We start from the raw sequence: 23,736 nt of genomic DNA on the forward strand, positions 1-23,736 counted from the left end.
CAAATAATATCAGATGCGTATGAACCCCACACCCATCCCAGCGAGTGGGCGTAGAGGCCACATCAACAAAAAGGTGCTATGAACATATGTAGGAACTCACCCACCCCACCCTTAACAATCTAACCCCGCCAGGAACCATGCTCAAAGGAGATATGAGCGTGAACCTGTTTGGAGAAAGGAGATTAATATTTCAACAAAATAAAACACAACACTAAGCGTCAAAGACAACAAAAGCGAACAAAAGCGAAGCCACCCTGCTAGGTGACAAAGTGGTGAAAAACATCAATTGCATTCATCAGGTCTTGTCTGAGGTCTGCACTGCAGCTTGACTATTTGCTTGAAGATTCTGGAAAGCCTTTTCTGGCTCCGTAAAGATCCAGTTTTTCCCATTCAAAGAAAAGTGTAGAATTGCAGGGAATTGGAGCCCAAAACGGATACCTTTATCCACCAGCATGGCACATGCGGGATGAAAAGCTTTACGTTTGGCTGCCACCGCAGCCGAGTAATCCTGGAAGAGAAAGTTTATGATGCTCATAGGATAATGGTTGCTTCTTCCTGTATGCCGATAGCAATCTGATTTTATCTTGGAAATCCAGGACCCTGAAGATTACCGGACGTGGTCTGGAATCCGTATCATTCCTAGGAGAGCCCAGGCGATGAACTCTCTCGATCTTCAGGGCACCTGAGGGCGGTGGTAAATTTAGTGCCTTTGGGGGCCATTCTGACAATATCCCCATCAAATCAGGAGGCATTTTGATCGATTCGGGGAGACCAACAAGCTTCAGATTATTACGCCGAGATCTGTTCTCTAGATCCTCGACTTTATCCAGAAGAAATGTGACATCTTTATCCCTCCGTTCTAGCTTCCTGGAGAGCTCTGTAACTATGTCCTCCAGATCTGACATTCTTTGTTCTGCAGCTGTTATGCGTGCCCCTGTGTGTTAACCTGAGCGGCGATAGCATCCAAAGTTGACTGAAATGCCACCAGTCGAGAGTCTATTTTCGGCATTAAAATATCCGTAATGGCCTGAGCAATAGATTGCGTATCCTCCCGTTCTGCATCAGCGGTCATCTTAGGTGGGGAGGTAGTATTCTGGAGCCTAGTCGAGGATCTATTGGATTTTCCAGATTTGGCTATGAATTTTTCCTTAGTGAAAAAGAGACCTGATGAGCTTGAGTAGGTTTGGCAGTGGCGTCGCTATTGAATATCTGCCTCACATGTAACTGCCCCGATTACCTTGCAATCCAGTGATGCAGCGGGGAGCACTCCAGCGTGTGCCCCATGTATTGGAATCCACGTTTCGCGTGGATGTCAGCGCTGCCTGCGCCTAGGACCTCCGGGATTCCCGGAGAGCTGGTCCCGCTATCAAGGGAACCTTGCCCGGGCCTTATCCCTGCTGCCCCGCTCAGTGCTGAGGTGTGATGGCAGCGGATTCAATCTGCTGTCAGGGAGCTCTATTAAAATGCGGCCATCTTCAAGCTACGCCTCCCGAAGGCCCCGACAGTCAAGTTTTACTTAACAGACACCTGCCCTTTAAATGTCCGGGCGATCAGTAAGGGTTATATAAAGAATTATGTGACGAGATTTCAGCAAAATTATATATCGAGAGTTCAGTAAAAGTAATGTAACGAGAATTCCACGAAAGTTATGCAACTAGAGATGGGTTTTGCTTAATAGCTCGAGGGGATTATGTTTGATGCTGTATTTCTCTTAAGGCCAATGTGCGATTATTCAGATAGCACAGCGTTTGTTGTCTTAGTGTCTCAGCGAGGACAGCTCGAGTACAGGACTGCCGTGCACTTCATTCCTTCTGTTATAGCTGCTGCAGCTCCGTGCCTTTAGACTGGTGTCTGGAGAGCGGGTGGCAATGTGTATCTCAGCCTTGCCTGCTGATCTGTTGTCAGTGTCTTCACCCTGTTGCCCCCCAGCTCCGAGCTCTTCCCCTGTGTTTCTCTGCACGCGGTGAGTCTTGTGATTTATAAGTGTCCCTTTATGTTCTTTTTAATTTTAAAAGATAGCAATGGTAAATTTCTAAGCAACAAAAATCCAAAGGCAGAAATTATTGCCATATTATTAGAAAATCCTAATAATAAATTTTTGTGGAGCACCAAAAATCTTTATAGTTTTTTAAATAAAGATAATACCTTCCATAAAAACTCGTACATGGTAAAGTGGGAATCAGAACTAAATATTCTATTAACCACGAACAATGGGAAAACGCTATCAGAAACTCATATTCGTCCAATATTTCTATGATCCTTCACGAGGCTTCCTATAAAACCCTCGTTAGATGGCGTTACACCCCTTCCCTGCCTAGCTCATATTGACCAAAAGAACTCACCCTTATGTTGGAGAAATCGCGGACTACATGGTAATCTTCTAAAGTTAAAAGCCTGTGGAAACAGTTATCGATATATTGACTCCCTTCTCAAGAGGCATTACCCGTTAACTCCAAAGGCCGCTCTTCTCTCTATTGACCTTGAAGAGTTCGACCCTTCGATAAGGTTTGTTATAATACATATTTTCCTGGTGGTTAGGAATTCCCGGGCATTGTACTGGAAAAGAGTGGATGTGCCAAAGTTTTCAGACATTTTGGAGAAAATCTCTTCGCACTACTCTTTGGAACTACGCTTCGCTATTATTAATGATAACTTAAAGAAACACGCAAAAAAATGGGACAAATGGAAATCAATTCCTGTTACGGCTTAAACCAAAGATATACTTTATTGTCCAAATAATAAACGACATCTGCGCTATGGTACGGCTGATGGAATACTCCAACAGATCTGGTCAACACATAACCATTTTTTTTCATTATTATACTGATCATTAAGTGCCAACAGTTTTTTTTATGATATAAACTTATGTTAGATAAAGCTTATACAGTTTACATCTGCATTAATTTCATATGCAAAGCTATGGAAATGTATATTTGAAGTTTTCTAGTTTTTATTGTCACCCCATTTCCCTTTCCTCCCCCTCTCCTTATTGTACCCCCTCCCCCTTTTCCTAAAACCTTACATTTCCCTCCTCCCCTTATTAAAACTTCAAAATCAATAAAAACAGTTAAATACATATAAAAAATAAAAGAAAAATTTCCCACATTCTGAACATGAAAAAGGCTTCTCCCCTGTGTGGGTTCTCTGGTGCATAACAAAATCTGGTTTCTGGCTAAAACACTTCCCGCATTCTAAGCAGGAGAAATGGCTTCTCCCCTGTGTGAGTTCTCTGGTGCTTAACAAAATTTGATTTCTGTGTAAAACATTTCCCACATTCTGTGGGTGCACGCATCCCCTCAGCAAAGCATCCCAGCAGCTAAACATCTAGACGAAGCAATTAATCCATGGCAGGGAATTAACATCCATCTTCTCTCTTCACACAGGTACAACCTCTGCTTGCTGTTCTCTGCTGTTTATCATCCTGCAACATTTCTTTTAATGGTATAGAACATAGAACTCTGCTATCAACTACTGCCAAGTTATCCTGTAACAACTTTAATGGTATATAACATAGAACTTTGCTTGCTGAATTATTTCTATAATTCATCTGTTGCATTGTACTCAATACTCACTGCTGTACATCCATGGCTGGGGTCATTGTAGATATTATCTTGGGAAAGGTGTTATAGCATAGAGATGGTGCCAGGACAAGTGTTTTTATCATCTATCCACCCCCTGGTGTTGAAACAGCTGCTAAATTATCCCAAATGAGCTCCCACAATCCCTCTCTCCTGACCCTGTAGTGTGGCCTATAAATTTAGAAGCATTCTAAGGTGTGCACGCAGTGTGGGGTGCACGCATCTCCTCAGCAAAGCATCCCAGCAGCTAAGCCTCTAGATGAAGCAGTTAATCCATGGCAGTTAGTCAGGGCAGGAGCCAGGTAACTCACACTTTGCTCTCCCTTTTAGCCATGTGCTTTATTTCTATCCCCCTGTGTTCCCTTGCCATCCACATTCATTGCCCCATCCCCCTCCATCAAGACTCATACACATCAGCCCCTATATACTTCCCTCTCCCATGTACACAGGGGTGGATTAAGGGTAGCCAGGGTCCGGGGCAGTTCAGACTCTGTGGGCCCCCCTCGTCACGTGACGGGGGTCACGAATCGTAGAGCCACACTCTACATAGAGAATAATGGGGCCTCCAGCACCGACCTCCACCCGCAGAGCCACACTCTACATAGAGAATAATGGGGCCTCCAGCACCGACCTCCACCCGCACTCCACATAGAGAATAATGGGGCCTCCAGCACCGACCTCCACCTGCAGAGCCACACTCCACATACATGGCTGCTCTCAGTGCTCTGTGCTGTGCGCACAGGACCTGTGATGAGGTCACAGGAGGGGAGGAGACAGGGGTCACATGATCGGGGGCCCTGACACCTTCCCTCCTGTGATCTCATCACAAGCCTTTGCACGCTACCAGCAGCATCAGCGTTCACGCTACTTGTAGATGCTGCTGGTAGCAGAGCACATAATGCCGCCCCCACGGTCACTCACTTTTAGGTGGGGAGAAGATGGAGTGCCATTGCAGCAGCCAGCAGGAATGTGGTGGGGGCCCCCTTAGAAGCTCTTGTGGTGGGGGCCCCGGGGCTGAAGCCCCGCCTGCCCTGCCTATAATCCGGCCCTGCGCGGTGGTGGATTATAATGGGGCAATTTACTGGCCTGGGCTGTGGGCCCCTTAACCCCACTGGGCCCGGGGCAACTGCCCAAATTGACCTCATTATAATCCGCCACTGCATGTACAGCTCCCATGCAATTCTCAACTTCCTGAAAAACCTCAGCCCATCTTGCCTAAACACATCGCACAAAAAAACTTCTGACAATTCCAATAACTACTTGCTCTTTATCTTCCTACTCCTACTGATTTTAGGGGACATCTTCTCCAACCCTGGTCCACCATCCCTTATGGAGGAAAACTCTCCCACCAGAAGACTTCATCCACTTCAAATTTATGTTAAGAACCTATAGCTCTGACCTTCACCTCGCCAATCAGCCCTACTTCACCACCCTGATCTCCTCACTATCCGACAACCCCAAGAAACTTTTTGACCCCTTTCACTCCCTCCTCAGGCCGAAAGCACAAGCCCTTATCACAGACATTTGTGCTGATGACCTGGCCTCCCACTTTACAGAGAAAATAGATAATACATCAGGAAATCCACTCCCAGACACCAGGTGCTGTGAGTCTCATCCCTCCCTGCATTTCCCCTGGCTCACTCTCCACATTTGATCCCATCACAGAAGAAGTCGTCTCCAGGCTCCTCTCTTCTTGTGCAACTACGTGAACTACTGACCCCATTCCCTCACATCTACTCCAGTCTCTCTCTCTAGACGTCACAAGCCACCCAACTACAATCTTTAATCTCTCCCTCTCCTCGGACATTTTCCCCTCCTCTTTCAAACACACTATCATTATTCCATTATTAAAGAAACCCGCTCTCGACCCATCCTCCACAAACAACTACAGACCAGTCTCCAATCTCCCCTTCATCTCTAAACTCTTGAAGCGCATGGTCTACTCCCACCTAACCTGTTACCTCTCCATTCACTCCCTTCTAGACCCTTCACAGTCCGGCTTCTGCCCCCTACATTCGACAGAAACTGCACTCATTAAAGTGACCAATGACCTTCTGATGGCAAAATGTAACGTGACCACTCTCTGCTCATTTTTCTTTACCTTTCTGCAACTTTCGACACTGTTGACCACCATCTCCTACTCTCTAGACTCCAGTCACAAGGCATTAATGACACTGCTCTCTCCTGGTTCTCTTCCTATCTCTCTGACCGCTCCTTCAGTGTTTTGTTCGCTGGCTCCACTTTATCTCCTCTTCCTCTCACTGTTGGTGTACCTCAGGGCTCAGTACTTGGCCCCCTTTGCTTCTCTCTCTACACGGCCCCAATTGGATAGACTATAAGCAGATTTGGGTTTCAGTACCATCTTTATGCTGATGACACACAACTATACATGTCATCCCCTGACCTTACCCCCGCTGTACTACAGAACGCCAGTGACTGTCTGTCCACAGTCTCCAACATCATGTCCGCTCTCTATCTGAAACTCAACCTTTCCAAAACTGAACTCTTCCGCTCCCACTGTCTACTAAACTCCTTAAATCTGACATTTCCCTCTCCGTGGGTGGCACTATAATTATACCCCAGCAGCAGGCGTGCTGTCTGGGTGTTATGTTTGACACCAATCTCTCCGTCACCTCCCATATACAATCTCTTGCCCGCTCTTGCCGCTTACACCTAAAGAGCATCTCTAGAATCCGCACTTTTCTCAACATGGAAACAATAGAAACCCTCACTGTCGCCCTGATACACTCCCGCCTGGTCTACTGTAATGCTCTATTAATTGGCCTCCCCCTCACTTGACTTTCCCCTCTCCAATCCATCCTTAATGCAGAAGCCAGGGTTGTCCATCTGGCTAATAGGTACTCGGACGCGTCCGCTCTTCGCCAGTCGTTATACTGGCTGCCCATTCATTATAGGATCCAATTCAAAATACTTGTTCTCACCCACAAAGCTCTCCACAGTGCGGCACCCCCTTACATCTCCTGCTTCATTTCTGTCTATCGGCCTAGCCGATTGCTGTGCTCTTTAAATGACTTTTGACTAACCTCTGCACTAATCCGTACCTCCCACTCCCAACTCCAAGATTTCTCCCTTGTTGCGCCAATCCTCTAGAATGCTCTACCACAAGAAATTTGGACCAGCCACAACTTGCCCAGTTTTAGGCATTCCCTCAAAACACATTTGTTCAGAGCAGCCTATCACATTCCCTAATCAAAAACCATTTTATTTGTAAGTGTGCATATGTAGCCAATTCACTATCTCTATCTAACCGCCACTCCCTCAAGATGACTGGACTATCATTGTAAATACACACCTGTATTTTGTATCTCCCTCACCTCATTGTACAGGGTGGGCCATTTATATGGATACACCTAAATAAAATGGGAATGTTTGGTGATATCAGCTTCCTGTTTGTGGCACATTAGTATATGGGAGGTGGAAAACTTTTCAAGATGGGTGGTGACCATGGTGGCCATTTTGGATCCAACTTTATTTTTTTCAATGGGAAGAGGGTCATGTGACACATCAAACTTATTGAGAATTTCACAAGAAAAACAATAGTGTTCTTGGTTCTAACATAACTTTATTGTTTCATGAGTTATTTTCAAGTTTCTCTTTGTTTACAGCCATTGACATGTTGCAAAGGTTAACATGTGAGGAGCTGATAGAAATTGTGTTGATGTCTGTTGAACGCAGTACCGGGGTCATTGCAGCAGATTTCAATGCAAGACACCATAAGCAAGAAAACTGTCACCATTCCTGTTTTATTTAGGTGTATCCATATAAATGGCCCACCCAAAAAAGTTTGCCTCATCACTGAACATAATGTTCTGTGTAAACTGAGGGTCCTGTTCCAATTTTTGCTTTGCCCATTCTGCAAATTCAGTGAGCCGCTCTGGGTCACCAAGCATTCCCATTTTATTTAGGTGTATCCATATAAATGGCCCACCCTGTAGATTGTAAGCTCTCATGAGCAGGGTCGTTTTATTTTGCTTTAATTATTGTATTATTGTTAACGTTGTTACGACTGTTGTGTTTGAAACTGTTAAACTGTCAACGCTGTGGAATATGTTGGCGCTATATAAATAACGATTATTATTATTATTATGAACAGGAAAATGGCTACTCCCTTGTGTGAGTTCTCTGGTGCCTAACAACATTTGATTTATGTGTAAACCATTTCCCACATTCTGAACAGGAAAAAGGCTTCTCCCCTGTGTGAGTTCTATGGTGATTAACCAAATCTGAATTCTGGTTAAAACACTTCCCACATTCTGAACAGGAAAAAGGCTTCTCCCCTGTGTGAGTTCTATGGTGATTAACCAAATCTGAATTCTGGTTAAAACACTTCCCACATTCTGAACAGGAAAAAGGCATCTCCCCTATGTGGGTTCGCTGGTGAATAACTAGACTTGATTTCTGGTGAAAACACATCCCACATTCTGAACAGCAAAAAGGCTTCTCCCGTGTGTGACTTCTCTGGTGATTAACAAAATCTGATTTCTGTATAAAACATTTCCCACATTCAGAACAGGAAAAAGGCTTCTCCCCTGTGTGAATTCTCTGGTGCTTAATCAAAGATGATCTCTGGTTAAAATACTTCCCACATTCTGAACAGGAAAAAGGCTTCTCCCCTGTGTGAGTTCTCTGGTGTCTAACAAGATTAGGTTTATGTTTAAAATATTTCCCACATTCTGAACAGGAAAAATGTTTCTCCTCTGTGTGAGTTCTCTCATGCCTAACAAGTTCTGAATTCCAGTTAAAGCTTTTCCCACACTTGGAGCAAGAAAATCTCTTCTCCGTTGTGTGATTTTGTTGATGTTTAAGAAACGACTTTTTGAGGGGAAAACTATTTCTATATTCTGAATGTGAAAATGACTTCTTTGCTTTAGGAGCAGTTTGTTTTTTAATGCCTCTTTTGTGACTTTGATTTTCCTTAGTAGTCAGTAATGAATCAGAAGATGGGACCTGTTTCATAGGATCAGATGACAGATCTTTACTGTAAAGGGATGCTGGTATATCTGGAGCAATGGCAATGACTTCAGTTGCATCCTGTGGGATTTTGCGATCATCTGATTTAAAAATTGAAGATATCAGCTGTCCTGATCTCCTGGTAGAGTCATCTGCTAAGAAAAAAACAATTATTTTGAATATAATATCCTAGAATTTTATATTTTTGAAAATGGCTACTTAAACTGTCTGTAAAAATGGCAAGTTATGTAAAATTATTGAATGACTGTCTAAGTCAATGACAGTTCACAGTCTAATACAAAAAGTTAGAGGATGAACCAGTAGTGTGTGGTGTTCAACTGTTTGTTCATTCTGCCTCCCAAATATAATAAATAAAAAGCAACCCATCAATGATATGTAGGCGAAAATACCACCAATAACAACTCCTACTCATCTCACATAAAACAAGTTCCCACTCAGGTCCATCATCTGTCATTGAAAAAACAGATGTCCACATTACTAATGGCTCAAAGACTCTTGAAAAGCAACATGGCTTCCATAAACAAAGCCAGCAAAATGCACTCTTTCCAAGTCAAATCTCCCCCTGGCTTCTGAGCTTTGCAGTGTACCTAAACCACATTTACCATCCCTGTATTTGGCATCACTGTAATGAGAAGGACCCACTTAGTTTTCTATGTGCGTGTCTAGTGGAGCACAATCCGGGCATTATGTGCTGGGCAATAATATGGCATATTTCTAATCTTCACTCTCCAACATCCCCTGTGTGCTAATTTCCGCAAAGTCCCTGTGAAGTCAAAATAGTCACTACTCTTATAGATTACTTGACCGAGGGTTATAATTTCCAAAATGTAGTCACTTTATGAGGATTTCTACTGCTCTGGATTTCTGACATTTTGTCATATTGAGACTTCCGCAAACGGTATGTCCCATTTTCTCCAGGATCTGCTCCTGTGACGTCTGCTTCTGTCACCAGGTCCCATCTTATTCATTCTGCAGGCAGCACCGGTGATGGAGGCGACATTAGAAACAGAAGCTGTAGGCGGCACAGGCACTGTTCAGCCACTAAGATTAGAGTGCCTGGGACCAGTAGTACCGTCCAGTCTGGCAGTATGTGTGGGTGCTATCCAGGTGAAGTTATCTGCTCCCTGCTTCAGCCAATTGGAAAGCACCGCACCGTACTAAAGCTTGAAGCATATTACCGAAGGCTGTCAGATACAGCGTTGGCCTGCTCCGGTTCGGTCCTCGGTGCTCAGCTCCCGGCTTGTGCATTTGCTTCCTGTTATGAAGCCGCTCTGTTTACAGACTACTCTTGCATCTTATAACTTTTTATTTTCTCTCCTCTCCTGGTCCTGACTCAACTATCTATTCTTCTTGCTATTTCACACCACAAAACAGCAGGTAACACCATCGCCCAAGCCTAGGGGTCTTTGTGTAAGTCCAGATCCATGTAGAAGGGTTAAAGGGTGATGAGCAAGACAATCCCTTGGATCTGGAAAATGGAGTAGATAGCGCCAAGCCTCTTCATGGTGGACATCTTTTGAGCTGCCAATTGACCACGTACAATGCCCCCAATAAATTTTGTCGGCAAACTATTCCAGCAAAATTTGCCTTCATACAGCTAAATGGCGCTCTTTCCCTTTTTAACCCTGCCATGTGCCCAGACAGTAGTGTACAACCGTATATAGGGTTTTGTCGCATTCAAGAGAAGTTGGAAAATAACTTGTAATGTCAATTTGTTTCCTATTATCCTTTGTGAAGAATTTCACAGTTATCACCACATAAATTGATACATGTCAGATTTGAAAATTGGGGTCTGATTAGGAAGACAAAACTGGCTGCGAGAAGTGGTTAAATCAGCATTTTGGGCACTAACTACTGTAGTCGAAAACTGAAGATTGATCATTTCAGTAGATGTATTATTGCCTAACTCCACAGTCTCCATCAGTAATAAATGAGCAGCTAGTGGTGAAACCTCTCTGGGGTAATTAGAGTATGGGTCTCGGTGACCTCACAATCTAAACTATCGTAAGCTCCAATATTTTCTGTCAGATGAGTTTCAAGAAGAAATATTACACATTTATAGAGAACTGTGTATAATAGTGCAGAGCTGAGAGGTCTTGAATTTAGATCTCAGGCATTTGGAAGAGGTAATGGAGAGCTTATGTTAAAGACTATGAGGGAGTTACAGACTCACATAAGTGAGACAGGCCGATCCCTCCACAAATCATACAAAGCGAAGAACTGTAACCCAATCAGCAAAGAATAAAAAAAAATTTGCATCCCCAACAACATTAAACCGGAGTTGCCCTCATTTATGGTGGACCATTGGAGCTACTATGGATCCTGACCAGAAGATTACAGAAAATAATATTGCTCCCCATTTCAGGAGAGATTGTGCAGTAATCTGAATTCCTTAGGATCAAAAATAATGTAATTTATGACGTGGAGTGACTCCATGACACCAGGGCTGGAGCCATGCCAAGACATTTCCTACAGGTAAAAGTCAACGGGTAGACAGTCGCACTCAAAATTGAATGTCACTTGCATCAGAGTCATTAAAGGAATTATTATGATTTTTATTAATTTTTTTTCAATAAATCAAGAAAAGTGAAAAAACACCGCAAACAGAGATCAGATTCCAAACATGAGTATTACACGGTTACGTTTTGACCTATACCTAGGTCTTTCTCAAACCATACTGCAAGATAAAAATGCAAAGAAAAATTATTTACCACACTAAACAAAGTGATCAAGATAATGTACAAAAGACTAGAGACATAGTGGACATAAATATATACAAAATTAATGAAATTTAAAAAGGGTGTATGCTGAAAAACCCTATAGATACAAAATATATAAACATCTATATGTGCACACATAGGACTACACATGGATCTGCGCAATAACAGGAATGCAGAGTAAGACAAGAAGATGGTCATAGGAGATATTGCAGACTATTGGCAAACAAATATACAGTACTAATCATAATGTGCTTGGATAAATGGAAAACGAAGCTGGGTGGTGGAGAAAGGAAAGTATAGCAAACATGAGATACTAACCTCAATAGGAGTGTCAAGGTATATGGAAAGAGGACAATTTTTCAGAGTCCCAAAGTAAGGGCTGTGGGGAAAAAAAAAAAAAGGAGAGATCATAAGAAAAAAGGAACAGAGGGTAAGCAAGGCGCCAGGGGGTGCTGCTGTACTGACCTGTGGCAAGAGAGCGGCCTCCTCCCAGCCTCATAGTGACACTCAACATATATAAACCGAGGCATTCTTGCCTCCACCCACAACACTGCAGATCCCTGCCGCTCTCTTGCCACAGGTCAGTACAGCAGCACCCCCTGGCGCCTTGCTTACCCTCTGTTCCTTTTTTCTTATTATCTCTCCTTTTTTTTTTTTCCCACAGCCCTTACTTTGGGACTCTGAAAAATTGTCCTCTTTCCATATACCTTGACACTCCTATTGAGGTTAGTATCTCATGTTTGCTATACTTTCCTTTCTCCACCACCCAGCTTCGTTTTCCATTTATCCAAGCACATTATGATTAGTACTGTATATTTGTTTGCCAATAGTCTGCAATATCTCCTATGACCATCTTCTTGTCTTACACTGCATTCCTGTTATTGCGCAGATCCATGTGTAGTCCTATGTGTGCACATATAGATGTTTATATATTTTGTATCTATAGGGTTTTTCAGCATACACCCTTTTTAAATTTTATTAATTTTGTATATATTTATGTCCACTATGTCTCTAGCCTTTTGTACATTATCTTGATCACTTTGTTTAGTGTGGTAAATAATTTTTCTTTGCATTTTTATCTTGCAGTATGGTTTGAGAAAGACCTAGGTATAGGTCGAAACGTAACCGTGTAATACTCATGTTTGGAATCTGATCTCTGTTTGCGGTGTTTTTTCACTTTTCTTGATTTATTGACAAAAAATTAATAAAAATCATAATAATTCCTTTAATGACTCTGATGCAAGTGACATTCAATTTTGAGTGCGACTGTCTACCCGTTGACTTTTACCTGTGGTATATCCACGTTCAGTCAGCACCTCCTCCTACAGCACGAGTGCGCGTCTTTATTTTTTCTATTGAACACATCTCCTGCAGGCGGGAATAAATGTATATTACAGGGACGTAAATTTGATGAATGCACTGGCATTACCACTGCGTGACAGGGTCAAGAATCTGCATACAGCACCTGCCTGCTCTATGGCTTAACGTGTAGAAATGCAGTAAATATATACAGCAGATATGCCCTACATACACAGATGACCCTGATCTATGAATTACTGAACGTCTCCATGTATGGCTGGGTAGAGCAGGCTGGGGCACACATACACTTAAGGAGGTGATCATGATTATGAAGCCGTACTGTGTCCTGGATTTGCACTATGTTCCTGCCACCTGCTTGAAAAGGAAAAAGCTGCCGCCCTATGTCTGCGTGATGTCACTACACTGCCGGCTCTTCTACTGCAAAAAAGAAGGGATCCCTGATGAAGGACACCGAAGCCTCAGAAACGCATTGGATAATATCACTCTTTTCTGCAATAGAAGAGCGCCCGCAGTATAGTGACATCACGCAGACATAGGGCGGCAGCTCTTTCCTTTTCAAGCAGGTGTTATGATCAGCGCAGCCGGCCTGAACGCTGCTGACTCTGCATCATCCTACACAGTATATATCCATGACACAGTATGGCTTCATTATCGATTTAATCATCTCCTTAAGTGTATGGGTGCCCCTGACTACTCTGCCCAGCCATACACATAGACGTTTAGTAATGCATATATCAGTGTCATTTAGTGTATTTAGCACATATCTATAGTATTTCTTAACCCCTTCCTGACATATGACGTACTATCCCATCCAGGTAACCCGGACCCGTATGACCGATTGGGATAGTACGCCATTGCGATCAGCTGCGCCCACGGGGCGATTATCACAGATGTCAACCGGCACTAAGTGCCAGGAGCGGTCACAGACCGCTCCCAGCACAATAACCCCCATCACACTGCGATCAAATATGATCGCAGATTTTCCCGGAGCATAAGGGAGAATCGTGCAGGGAGCGGGCTCCCTGTGCGCTTCCCTGAGACCCTCAGAACAAAGCAATGTGCTCGTGTTGTTCTGAGGGCCTCCTCACTTCAGGCCCCTGGATCCAAGATGGCCACGGGGGCGTTCTGGGTCCTGAAGGGAGGTGGCTTCTCAGTGCCTGCTGAGAGCAGGCGCTGAGAAGCCACCTGCACTGCCTGTCAGATCGCTGATGACACAGTGCATTGCAAAATGTCAGATCAGCGATCTGACACTGTATAGTGATGTCCCCCCCTGGGACAACGTAATAAAGAAAAAAAAACGCGTAAAAATAATTTTTAGAAAATTCCTAAATAAATTTTAAAAAAATTTCCTAATAATTTCTTTTTTTTGTAAATAACAAAAAACAAAAGTACCGTATTTTCCGCTTTGTAAGACGCACTTTTTTTCCCCCAAAATTGAGGGGAAAAAGGGGGTGCGTCTTACAAAGAGGATATACATTTGCGCTGCCACTGAGGGTACTTGCCGCGGCACTCTGTGCCCTGATGCTGCCGCTGCGCTGTCCGCCACCGCCGCGCTCCTGTCCCCCGGTGGTTTCTTCCGCCCCACCGCCGCCGCCGCGCTCTGTCCCGTTCAGCGTGGGGGGGTCTCTGTCGCTCCATGCCTGCTTTCTTCCTGGAAAATGGCCGCCGCGCATGCGCAGACGGACATCTCGGCACTGAAATCTCGGGAGATGCAGTAAATCTCGGCACTGAAATCTCGGGAGATGAGATTTCAGCGCTGAAATCTCATCTCTATATGTGCACACATAGGACTACACATGGATCTGCGCATGCGCGGCAGCCATTTTCCAGGAAGAAAGCAGGCATGGAGCGACAGAGACCCCCCCACGCTGAACGGGACAGAGAGCGGCGGCGGCGGTGGGGCGGAAGAAACCACCGGGGGACAGGAGCGCGGCGGTGGCGGACAGCGCAGCGGCAGCATCAGGGCACAGAGTGCCGCGGCAAGTACCCTCAGAACGGGACAGAGCGCGGCGATGGCGGCAAACACCGGGGGGACAGAGCGCGGTGGTGGCGGTAAGAACCGGGGGAGAGCGCGGCAGTGGTGGCAAGCAGGCACCGGGGGACAGCGTGGCGGTGGTGGCAAGCACTGGGGGACAGAGTGCGGCGGTGGTGGCAAGCAGGCACCGGGGGACAGAGCGTGGCGGTGGTGGCAAGCATCAGGGGACAGAGGGCGGCGGCAGTAACAGACACCGGCAGCGGCACGCTGCACATCAAAACACCCCCTCATCCCAGCAGCAATGTTCCACTCCGGCCTCCTCCATCACCACCCCTGGAAAGCAATAAGACGCATGGATTATAAGATGCACCACCATTTTATTAAAAATAAAGTTTTTTTCCTATTTTTCTCCTCAAAATTTGGGGTGCGTCTTATAATCCGGAGCGTCTTATAAAGCGAAAAATACGGTACATATATTTAGTATTGCCGCGTCCGTAACGACCCGCCCTATAAAACTGTCCCACTAGTTAACCCCTTTAGTGAACCCCTTCAAAAAAAGGCAAAAAACAATGCTTTATCATCATACCACCGAACAAAAAGTGCAATAACGCGCAATCAAAAAGACGGATATAAATAAAAATGGTACCGCTGAAAAGTCATCTTGTTCCGCAAAAAATGACCCGCCATACAGCATCATCAGCGAAAAAAAGTAAAAAGTTATAGCTCGCAGATGCAGAAACAATTATTTATATAAAATTGTTTTTATTGTATAAAAGCGCCAAAACATAACAAAAAATAAATCAGGTATTGCTGCAATCGTACTGATCCGAAGAATAAAACCGCTTTATCAATTTTACCACACACGGAACGGTATAAACGCCCCCCCAAAAGAAATTAATGAAATGCTGGTTTTTGTTCATTCTGCTTCCCAAAAATTGGAATAAAAAGCGATCAAAAAATGTCACGTGCCTGTAAATGGTACCAATAAAAATGTCAACTCGTCCCGCAAAAAATAAGACATCACATGACTTAGTGGGTCAAAATACGGAAAAGTTATAGCTCTCAAAATGTGGTGATGCAAAATCTATTTTTACAATAAAAAGCATTTTTTAGCGTGTGACAGCTGCCAAACATAAAAACCACCATAAATAGTAAATCAAACCCCCCGTTATCACCCCCTTAGTTAGGGAAAAATAATAAAATAAAAAAATGTATTTATTTCCATTTTCCCATTAGGGTTAGGGGTGTGTTGGGGTTAGTGTTGTAGGTAGAATTGGGTGTTTCCACTGTTTGGGCACATCAGGTGCTCTCCAAACGTGACATGGCGTCTGATCTCAATTCCAGCCAATTCTGCGTTGAAAAAGTCAAACGGTGCTCCTTCCCTTACAAGCTCTGCCATGTGCCCAAACAGTGACTACCCCCACATATAGGGTATCAGCCTACTCAGGACAAATTGCACAACAACTTTTGGGGTCCAATTTCTCCTGTTACCCTTGCAAAAATAAAATATTGGGGGTGAAAAATCATTTTTGTGGAAAAAAAATATGATTTATTTATTTTTATGGCTCTACGTTATGAAATTTTGTGTAGCACTTGTGGGTTCAAAGTGCTCACCACACATCTAGATAAGTTCCTTGGGGGGTCTAGTTTCCAAAATGGGGTCACTTGTGGGGGGTTCCACTGTTTAGGCACATCAGGGGCTCTCCAAACGGGACATGACAACCGCAGACCATTCCATCAAAGTCTGCAGTAAAAAATGTCACTACTTCCCTTCCGAGCCATGACGTGTGCCCATACAATTGTTTTCTACCACATATGGGGTACCAGCGTACTCAGGACAAATTGGACAACTTTTGGGGTCCAATTTCTCCTCTTACCCTTGGAAAAATAAAATAATTGGGGACTAAAAGATCATGTTTGTTGAAAAAATATGATTTTTTTATTTTCACGCCAGGGCGTTATAAGCTTCTGTGAAGCACTTGGGGGTTCAAAATGCTCACTAAACATCTAGATAAGTTCCTTGGGGGGTCTAGTTTCCAAAATGGGGTCACTTGTGGGGGGTTTCCACTGTTCAGGCACATCAGGGGCTCTCCAAATGCAACATGGCGTATGATTTCAATTCCAGCCAATTTCGCGTTGAAAAAGTCAAACGGCGCTCCTTCCCTTCTGAGCTCTGCCATGCACCCACACAGTGGTTTACCCCCACATATGGGGTATCTGCGTACTCAGGACAAATTACACAATAACTATTGTGGTCCTGTTTCCCTTAGGAAGATAAATATTGGGGTGAAAAGATCATTTTTGTGGAAAAAATATGATTTTATAATTTTACGGCTGTACGTTATACACTTCTGTGAAGCGCTTGGGGGTTCAAAGATCTCACCACGCATCTAGATAAGTCCCTTGGGGGTCTAGTTTCCAAAATGGGGTCACTTATGGGGGGTTTCCACTGTTTGGGCACATCAGGGGCTCTCCAAACGCAACATGGCGTCTGATCTCAATTCCAGCCAATTTTGCTCTGAAAAAGTTAAGCGGCGCTCCTTCCCTTCTGAGCGCTGCCATGCGCCGAAACAATGGTTCCACCCAACATATCAGGTAACAGCCTACTCAAGACAAATTGCACAATAACTTTTATGGTCCAATTTCTCCTTGTTACCCTTGTTAAAATAAAAAAAATGGACCTGAAGTAATTTTATTGTGAAAAAAAGTTAAATGTTCATTTTTTAAAGATTCAAAAAATTCCTGTGAAGCACCTGAAGGGTTAATAAACTTCTTGAATGTGGTTTTGAGCACCTTCATGGGTGCAGTTTTTAGAATGGTGTCACTTTTGGGTATTTTCTATCATATAGACCCCTCAAAGTGACTTCAAATGTGATGTGGCCCCTGAAAAAAAATGGTGTTGTAATAATGAGAAATCGCTGATCAACTTTTAACCCTTATAACTTCCTAACAAAAAAAAATATTGGTTCCAAAATTGTGCTGATGTAAAGTAAACATGTGGGAAATGTTACTTCTTAAGTATTTTGTGTGACATATCTGTGATTTAAGGGCGCGAAAATTCAAAGTTGGAAAATTGTGACATTTTCTAAATTTTCGTCAAATTTCCATTTTTCACAAATAAACGCAAGTTATATGAATTAAATTTTACCACTAACATGAAGTACAATATGTCATGAGAAAACAATGTCAGAATCACCAGGATCCATGGAAGCGTTTCAGAGTTACCTCCTCATAAAGGGACAGTGGTCAGAATTGTAAAATTATCCCTGTCACTAACTGCAAATAACCCTTGGGGGTAAAGGGGTTAAAGAGGTTGTCCAGTACTAGGACAAGCATTTCTTAAACTAAATGTTCGTCCCCGATAAAATGATAAAGCTTATACTCACCTGCCCATCTGGCTCCCTTCCAGCGATGTTGGCACTCGCTGCATTGAGACTGCGATGCGGTGGAATGACAAGTGATGCCCAGCGCCCAATCAGCGCAGGTGTCACTGTACACTTAATGTTGGCGATCATATAAGTGAAGTTTAGCCAGAAAGACTGGACCTGGTCTTGTAGGGACCATGAGACATTCAGCAGTACAGAAGGGAGAGAAGATTCATCCGATAAGATCTCAGGGTTCTAGGAAGCGAACAGCATCATTACCCTCCGCTTTCTCTTACAGGCCCAGCATAAGATTTTTCTTCAACTGATTTTCTAACTTGTCAGCACATTCTATGTACACTGTCAATTGGCTTTATAGTTACAGATCTGGGCAGGTAACGGTCAGCGTCTCCTCAACCCAGGTGGTAGATGGATCCTCCAGGTTGTAAGTTCTATAGAAAAGGGCTTTCAATGCCCAAAGTCATTTCAACAGTTTTGGGTGGAGGAGAATGTTGTGGTCTAGAGGCAAAATGATGATCATGGTAATACGGCCGGACTACACCACCGATAAAGCAGCCACAGCCGGTGACTGAGAGGAATCTGTGACTTCTCTGCATTCAGTGGTTACTACTCACCTGGGCAGTCATATGTGGGAATCTCCTCTTTACACCGCTCATCACCCCTCACATATGTCTCTGTAGTATTAATATGGGTCAGATCTTCACCCTGAAACAAATATTGTAAAAGTCACAGACAGATGGAGAAGTCCCGTCTATGATCAGCTCTAATCCTGCCATCTCCACCGTTCTCATTACACAAGTATAAAACATATAATACTGGTGGATAAAACAAGACTGAGCACAAGACCTTCACAGCCGTCTACACATCATAGGGGAGATCTCCTGACACCTTCTCTCCATCTACCTGATGATCCTGAGGAGCACTGGGATCTTCTTGGTTACAGTCCTGTGGAAGAAGAGGACGGGGACATCTCTCTGGTGTTGTCCTCTTACTGGATAGATCTGGAGGAAATACATACAGTGACTGAATTCATTCTCTACATACAGATAATTATAGGCCGTGTGTATTTAGCCCTGTCTATTACCTGGTGATGTGAGGGGCTGGGGAACCTCCATTATGACGTTCTTGTACAGATCCCTGTGTCCTTCTAAATACTCCCATTCCTCCATGGAGAAATAGACGGCGACATCCTGACACCTTATAGGAACCTGACACATACAATGATACCGTCATCCCCCCAATCCCTTCATAGTGTTACTGTATAATGTCCCAGCATTCCCAGCAGTGTCACCTCTCCAGTCAGCAGCTCAATCATCTTGTAGATGAGTTCTAGGATCTTCTGGTCATTGATGTCCTCATGGATCAGGGGGTGAGGTGGAGGCCCCATGTTTGGGCTCAGGGGTCTCCCACATCCCTCAGACACAGGGTCCTGACAGCGATCACTAGAGGTCTTCTTCACCACTGTGTAATCCTGGTTTTGGAGAGACACATAAATAAATCTCACTACAGACATTCCCAGAGTCCTCACCTCTCCAGTTCTGTCCATCTGTTATTCCCATAGATAAGAATGATGTAATGTGACGTCATCAGAATCTCTCACCTCTCCAGTGAGACGGAAGAGGATCTCTAGGGTGAGGTGTAGTATCCTCTCCGCCATCTTGTCTCTGTCCATATCCATCCTTGATGGGTAAATCAGGAAAATTCTCTTTTGTGGATGATCTTCACTGAGAGGATCCGATATTGTAGAGACCTGAATGAGAAGAAGATGAGTCGATGTTTCCAGGATTCTTCTTGTGGGAATTGGCTGTGATATCCCCTGTGCAATATATTTCTAGCATTAAAGCGCTCAGTAATGGGGGGGAATCTCCACATACCTCCACCTGCAGAGCCGCACTCCACATATATGGCTGCTCTGTGCACAGGACCTGTGATGAGGCCACAGGAGGGGAGGAGTCAGGGGTCACATGATCTCCGGAGTGAAGAGGCTCCATGGAGACTTCTCAGTCAGTGACATTCCCGCCATTATTCGCCCCTCACTACTGGCACAATTACCCCGCGCCGCCTTTTCTACTCAGTGTTATGTGTGGAATGTAACGTGTGATTTCTCTGGAGACAAATAGACCCCACACAGGAGGGAATTCTCACCGGTTACTGGCCGTCTACTATATGGCGGCATATGATTGTGCTGTCGACTCCACACCAGGAGCTAAAATGCCCAAATCTCATTTATTTCCTCCCTTCCAGAGTCCGGCTGAGGCTCATATACGGCCATGCTCCTCTCCAGTCACCGTGGGGGGTTTGGTAGAAGGATGGAGGGTTGGGCCTGTGAGTCACGGTTCCACATCCCTATCCTTTACCCCTTATACCCGACCTGTTTATCCAATTATCTGGAGCTAAATGGTTTTACAAACTTAACGTGAGAGGGGAATATAACCTTATAAGTGTACGTCAGGGGGACGAATGGAAGACCACATTCAATATACCTGAGGGGCAGATATAAAACCTGATGCTGCCATTCGGGGTAACCAATGTTCCGGCAGTCTGTGACAATGTCAGTAATTATATTTTTCTCACTGATTGGTAGATTTGTGGTAATTTTCCTGGATGATATAGTGAGTTACTCCCGTCCTCTGGAGGAGCATGCTGAGCATGTCAGACAGGTTCTCCAGGTTCTACGTGACAACTATTTATTTGGTACCCTGGAGAAATTACAATTTATGGTCCAGCAGGTCCAGTTCTCAGGACATGTGGCTTCTGCATTGGGGTCTCAGATGGACCCCGTTACGGTCCCAGCAGTCCCTTCATTGGTTTTATCCAAGTGACCTGAAAGTGTTAAAGAGATTTCTTTTAGTCGTGATACTGAGGAACAAACAAGCGAAAAATAGGGTCTTACCTGATAACCAGATATAATGAGAGTAGGGGAGTATTACACTCACCTGATGGAGCGGCACCTTTACACCATGCTCAATGCATAAACCAGCTGCTGCAGGACAAGGGGCCAAAGACCGAGCAGAAGAGCTGATCCGGGTATAATGTGTCTGTACCTGCGCTGCTGATGGAGATGATCGAAGATGGAGATTTTCCTTAAAAACATTTATTCAAATAGGTTTTCAAAGTCAACGCATTTCACAGTCACGCAGGACGTCTTCCTCAGGACGAAACCTGATAGCGGATAAACATGTCAAGCTTGGAACGTTTTATATACAGTCTTTTTGAAAAAAAAAAAAACACTCCAACAAAGCACGATATGTCAAAGTTCATGAGAAAGTTTGTCACACAAAGATAAATTATGGTTCATGAAAAAACAAAAAAGGTCACGTAAAAGAATGAATAAACATGAATGTGAAATGAATGAATAAGTTCTGCCCGTAAATAAATCATTTATTAATGGTGTTATTTAGTTGTGTCAGTAGTTTCCTATATGAGATGTGAGCTGGTGTTCTGTAAGTTTCTGAAGTCACAGGTATAGTGGTGTAAAGCTGTGCACCACTAGTGAGCTTGATGGATCAGCATCGGACTGAAAACATAGGATTATTGGAAAAGAAACCATTGAACTAGAAGACAAATACGTAACCCAATGGTTAATCCACATATATATAAAAACAAATGTATGTATGTGTGTGTGTGTATGTGTGTGTATCAAGCCCTGCCCCTCATTATCATGTCACTAGCTGAAGAGCCCGGCGTTGCCCAGGCATAGTAACTAACTGTGGTTAGTTATAACAAATTGTAATGATTATCCTCCATCCCATAATCCAGTGCCCATATACCCATCATACATATCCTCCATCCCATAGTCCAGTGCCCATATACCCATCATACATATCCTCCATCCCATAGTCCAGTGCCCATATACCCACCATACATATCCGCCATCCCATAGTCCAGTGCCCATATATCCATCATACATATCCTCCATCCCATAGTCCTGTGCCCATATACCCATCGTATATATCCTCCATCCAATAGTCCCGTGCCCATATATCCATCATACATATCCTCCATCCCATAGTCCTGTGCCCATATACCCATCATACATATCTTCCATCCCAAAGTCCTGTGCCCATATACCCATCATATATACAGTATCCTCCATCCAATAGTCCAGTGCCCATATACCCATCATACATATCCTCCATCCCTTAGTCCAGTGCCCATATACCCATCACGCATCCTCCATCCCATAGTCCAGTGCCCATATACCCATCATACATATCCTCCATCCCTTAGTCCAGTGCCCATATACCCATCATACATATCCTCCATCCCATAGTCCAGTTCCCATATACCCGTCATAGAATCATAGAATCATAGAATCGTAGAGTTGGAAGGGACCTCCTGGGCCATCTGGTCCAACCCCCTGCTCAAAGCAGGATTTGCTAAATCATCCCAGTCAGATGTCTGTCCAGCCTCTGTTTGAAGACTTCCATTGAAGGAGAACTCACCACTTCTCGTGGCAGCCTGTTCCACTCATTGATCACTCTAACTGTCAAAAAGTTTTTTCTAATATCTAATCTGTGTCTCCTCCCATTCAGTTTCATCCCATTGCTTCTAGTCTTTCCTTGTGCAAATGAGAATAAAGTTGATCCTTCTACAATGTGACAGCCCTTGAGATATTTGTAGACAGCTATTAAGTCTCCTCTCAGTCTTCTCTTTTGCAAACTAAACATTCCCAAATCCTGCAACCTTTCCTCATAAGACAGGGTTTGCAGACCGGTCACCATTCTGGTCGCTCTTTTCTGAACTTGCTCCAGTTTGTTGATGTCTTTTTTAAAATGTGGTGCCCAAAACTGGACACAATATTCATACACATCCTCCATCCCATAGTCCCGTGCCCATATACCCATCATACATATCCTCCATCCCATAGTCCCGTGCCCATATACCCGTCATACATATCCTCCATCCCATAGTCCCGTGCCCATATACCCATCATACATATCCTCCATCCCATAGTCCAGTTCCCATATACCCGTCATACATATCCTCCATCCTATAGTCCCGTGCCCATATACCCATCATACATCCTCCATCCTATAGTCCCGTGCCCATATACCCATCATACATATCCTCCATCCCATAGTCCAGTGCCCATATACCCATCATACATATCCTCCATCCCATAGTCCAGTGCCCATATACCCATCATACATATCCTCCATCCCATAGTCCAGTGCCCATATACCCATCATACATATCCTCCATCCCATAGTCCAGTTCCCATATACCCGTCATACATATCCTCCATCCTATAGTCCCGTGCCCATATACCCATCATACATCCTCCATCCTATAGTCCCGTGCCCATATACCCATCATACATATCCTCCATCCCATAGTCCAGTGCCCATATACCCATCATACATATCCTCCATCCCATAGTCCAGTGCCCATATACCCGTCATACATATCCTCCATCCCATAGTCCAGTGCCCATATACCCATTATATCCTCTATCCCATAGTCCAGTGCCCATATACCCATCATACATATCCTCCATCTGTCATGCTCGCCATGTCTGTTATGTCTGCCATGTCTGTTTTACCTCATGACCCTAGAGCAGTGTGCACACTCACCTTATGTCTGCTGAGCTGCAAGATGCCTGCGTTTCTGCTTTGCCTTCTGTGATCTTCTCGTCATGTCTAGAATCCCTGATCATGTCTTTCCTAGGATCCTGCACTGTCTGGTTCTGCAATCATCTCGTCTTGTCTGAAGCCTTGATCATGTGACGTTTCATAAGATCCTGCACTGTCTGGTCCTGCAATCAT

General features: G+C 44.1%; 1 protein-coding gene and 1 long non-coding RNA gene across 2 annotated transcripts; one reads left to right on the forward strand and one right to left on the reverse strand.

Moving 5' to 3' along the window:
- Window positions 1–4,485: 4,485 nt before the first annotated feature.
- On the reverse strand, window positions 4,486–12,838 carry LOC141075592 (uncharacterized). Its single transcript, XM_073562702.1, has 2 exons — window positions 12,579–12,838; window positions 4,486–8,704 (listed from the first exon to the last, which is right to left on the reverse strand). Exon 2 carries the CDS (start codon window positions 8,553–8,555, stop codon window positions 7,701–7,703), a length of 855 nt encoding a protein of 284 aa, XP_073418803.1. The 5' UTR covers window positions 8,556–8,704; window positions 12,579–12,838; the 3' UTR covers window positions 4,486–7,700.
- Window positions 11,805–12,472, forward strand: LOC141075607 (uncharacterized). The gene is made up of 3 exons (XR_012227308.1): window positions 11,805–11,870; window positions 11,955–12,015; window positions 12,377–12,472. It is a non-coding gene; the product is annotated as an uncharacterized lncRNA (long non-coding RNA).
- Window positions 12,839–23,736: the final 10,898 nt, after the last annotated feature.

The sequence above is a fragment of the Dendrobates tinctorius genome, unplaced genomic scaffold (assembly GCF_039654945.1).
Source record: "Dendrobates tinctorius isolate UK_male_01 unplaced genomic scaffold, ASM3965494v1 ptg000366l, whole genome shotgun sequence".
In the NCBI taxonomy this organism is placed as follows: domain Eukaryota; kingdom Metazoa; phylum Chordata; class Amphibia; order Anura; family Dendrobatidae; genus Dendrobates; species Dendrobates tinctorius.

Excerpts from the sequence above, each read along its gene's own strand:
- LOC141075592 (XM_073562702.1), bottom strand. The coding sequence starts at position 8,555 with ATGAAACAGGTCCCATCTTCTGATTCATTACTGACTACTAAGGAAAAT.